This window comes from Cynoglossus semilaevis, chromosome 16 (genome assembly GCF_000523025.1).
Source record: "Cynoglossus semilaevis isolate Cse_v1.0 chromosome 16, Cse_v1.0, whole genome shotgun sequence".
NCBI classification, from domain to species: Eukaryota; Metazoa; Chordata; class Actinopteri; order Pleuronectiformes; family Cynoglossidae; genus Cynoglossus; species Cynoglossus semilaevis.
In genome coordinates this window covers 747,476-750,457 of record NC_024322.1, presented here as the reverse complement: position 1 = coordinate 750,457, position 2,982 = coordinate 747,476, and the positions used below count along the sequence as shown (strand labels likewise).

Below are 2,982 nucleotides of genomic sequence, written 5' to 3'. Positions count from 1 at the left end.
ATAGATAGATATAGATAGATATAGATAGATAGATAGATATAGATATATAGATAGATAGATATAGATAGATATAGATAGATAGATATAGATAGATAGAGATAGATAGATATAGATAGATATAGATATATAGATAGATAGATATATAGATATAGATAGATAGACAGATAGATAGATATCTACAGCTATAAACTCCACAGCCATAAACTCAGGGGTAACACAGGAATTAGTAGTCAAATACCCAAAGTATGGATTTCAAACAAACAAACAATATGCTAAAATGACTGGTCAGCAGGATAGATATCTACAGCTATAAACTCCACAGCCATAAACTCAGGGGTAACACAGGAATTAGTTGTCAAATACCCAAAGTATGGTTTTCAAACAAACAATGCTAAAATGACTCGTCAGCATTTTGTAAGACCAAAGTTTTGAAGGCGGGGCTATTACTGAAAACAGACGTGTTCCAAACAATTGTCGTCGTCCCCCCCTGAAACAGGAGAAACAAACAAGATGGCAGAAAATTGCGGACTCACTGTTTCTCCCTCTTAGTCATTGTGCTTCCTGTCACAGCATGTTCCTGTGTTTTTGGCGTGTCAGTGTCATGCTATCATTAGTGCTCAGAGATTAGTGGATGGTTGCTTGAGGCATGATGTCATTGTCAAACTCTTGGGCACGGTCTGTACTGATTAGAGGACAGGAGAAGCTGTGCTGACCCTGTCATGATCATCATCATCATCATCGTCATCTTCTTCCTTTACTTGTTCCTGCTTAGCAGCACTCACACCACCACTCAGCTCCACTTCCTTTTGGTGCTGTATCACCTCAGCCACCCTGGCCTACACACACCAACACACATGCTTAGGTGTAAAAGGAATCGTGGTTGCTGAAAAGTCACAATCAATTTTTGTTCTTGAGGTTTCACCTCCACCTTTTTTTTCCACCTCCTCTTTCTTTCTTTAGTCTATCCCGACGGTCGTGTATGTATCTCAATCCTCCACGCTCCTGGTGATGATCCTATGGGTTACGAGAGCAGCGCAGAGAGATGGAGTCCGGTCCAGAGTGTTGAGAAGATCCTGCTCTCTGTGGTCAGCATGTTAGCAGGTAACCAACACAGACTTGCTCTTTACCTTATAGCCACGTAAAAATAAACCATAGCTGTCACTCCACTGGAATGTTTTAATCAGATTCATCACAGGGTAGCTGTGGATAAATCCTATTATTGAGTAATCCTACTATTGAGCGCACCTGAAAATAAGCGGCACCCACTTAATTTAAAAAGGAAAAAAATAATTGTGTGTGTATATATATATATATACATATATATATATGTATATACATATATATGTATATATATATATACATATACAACAAATCTGTGCGAGAGTCTTCCCTGTGCATTTGGGGCCCGAAGCAGGAGAGAGCTAGCGTACATATATAACCTACATATATATATATATATATACATATATATGTATATATATATGTATATATATATATATATATGTAGGTTATATATGTACGTTAGCTCTTTCCTGCTTCGGGCCCCAAATGCACAGGGAAGACTTTCGCAGTGATTTGGCCCATGAGTTAAAACGTTTTATTGCATGTACAAATGCAAAAATGAATATACATCTTACATGTTTTGTAATATATGTACAGTATATGTTATAATGTTCATTATAAAAAAAAAATGACCCTGTTTTTTTTTTTTTTTCCGTCCTCCAATTTCTCCTCCTACCCCTTTCCTTGCTTGGTTTTCCATTCGTTCTCAGAACCGAACGATGAAAGTGGAGCAAACGTAGATGCCTCTAAAATGTGGCGGGAAGACAGAGAACAGTTCTATAAACTTGCTCAGAAAATCGTCCGTAAGTCTCTGGGCATTTAGGGATGTCACCACTAGCCTACTGCGGTGATGTCATTACCCCCATGGCCGATGTCATCACCTTGTTTGACACAGCAAAAAAAACAAAAAAAAAAAACAAAAACACAAGAGTACTCCTGAAACATTTTCAGCTTTACAACATGCTAAAGCAGCAGCAGCAGCACAGTTAAGGTCAAACTCTTATTGAAATGTAAAAGGAGGTTATTAACATGTGTCACATGATCGCAAGGTGAAGCATTTTCACACCTTGATCCGAACTGGGTCAAAAAAGGACGCTAATCTTCATTCATTCATTTCTTTTAAGTTTAGATAATGTGGTAAAGATGATGGTGTAATTTTCGGGTACAGAGTCTCCACAAACTGCATTTTTTTTTTTTTTTTTTTAAATTAGCCTGAACAAATAGAAACTCTGACTTTACTTTTAAGATTTTTTTTCAGGAGACGCTGACTGTTGTCATAAAAACAAAAGGCTTGAGTTACCAATATTATTTTGCGATTGTGCTTTGTCAGGTTGGACAGAAAGTTAGACTTTCAAAAACACCGATGGAAGTTTATTTTTTTTTGCAGTTGAACGACTCGAATGTGAAGACACAAAAGGTGGACTGTAGGGATGAAAATAAAAATCAAATAAAAAATAAAGACTTAATTTATATTAATGCCAGAAACTACTGGTGTAGGGACTGTCAGATCTGTGAAGGTTCAATTGTCCTTTCTCATGTTTATCACCATTTTCTTTAAAACCTTGTCAACACTCTCTAGGACTCTGACCTTCTCTCTGTTGGAAAAAAAACCAAAACAAAATGGAGGGCTTCAATGACTTGGTTTTAAAAAAAAAAAGTCTTGATGATTAAAGACAATAATTACACATTTATATTTAAAATGTTTGTTAATAAAAAATAATAAAAAAAGACGAGCAACGAGTGAGTTTGCTGGTTTTATTTTATATTTTTGGTATTTTTTTGGGTTACTTTTTGTTAAAAAGGATTCCCATGTTATCTAGAAGATAAGGAAGAAAAATGTCCTGGAAAATGATTTATCCTCCCCTTTGTCAGTGAATTTAAACAGGTCAAAAGTGCGTCACCTTACCTTAGCACAGGCAT

General features: G+C 36.4%; 1 protein-coding gene across 1 annotated transcript in view; it reads left to right on the top strand.

Moving 5' to 3' along the window:
• Nucleotides 1-2,719, top strand: part of ube2g2 (ubiquitin-conjugating enzyme E2G 2 (UBC7 homolog, yeast)) — a 5,293-nt gene extending 2,574 nt beyond the window's left edge. Inside the window, exons 5-6 of the mRNA XM_008327808.3 lie at nt 961-1,101; nt 1,773-2,719. Coding sequence (XP_008326030.1) covers nt 961-1,101; nt 1,773-1,885 — 254 coding nt within the window. The 3' untranslated portion in view covers nt 1,886-2,719. The remainder of the gene's footprint in view (nt 1-960; nt 1,102-1,772) is intronic.
• The last annotated feature ends 263 nt before the right edge of the window (nt 2,720-2,982 follow it).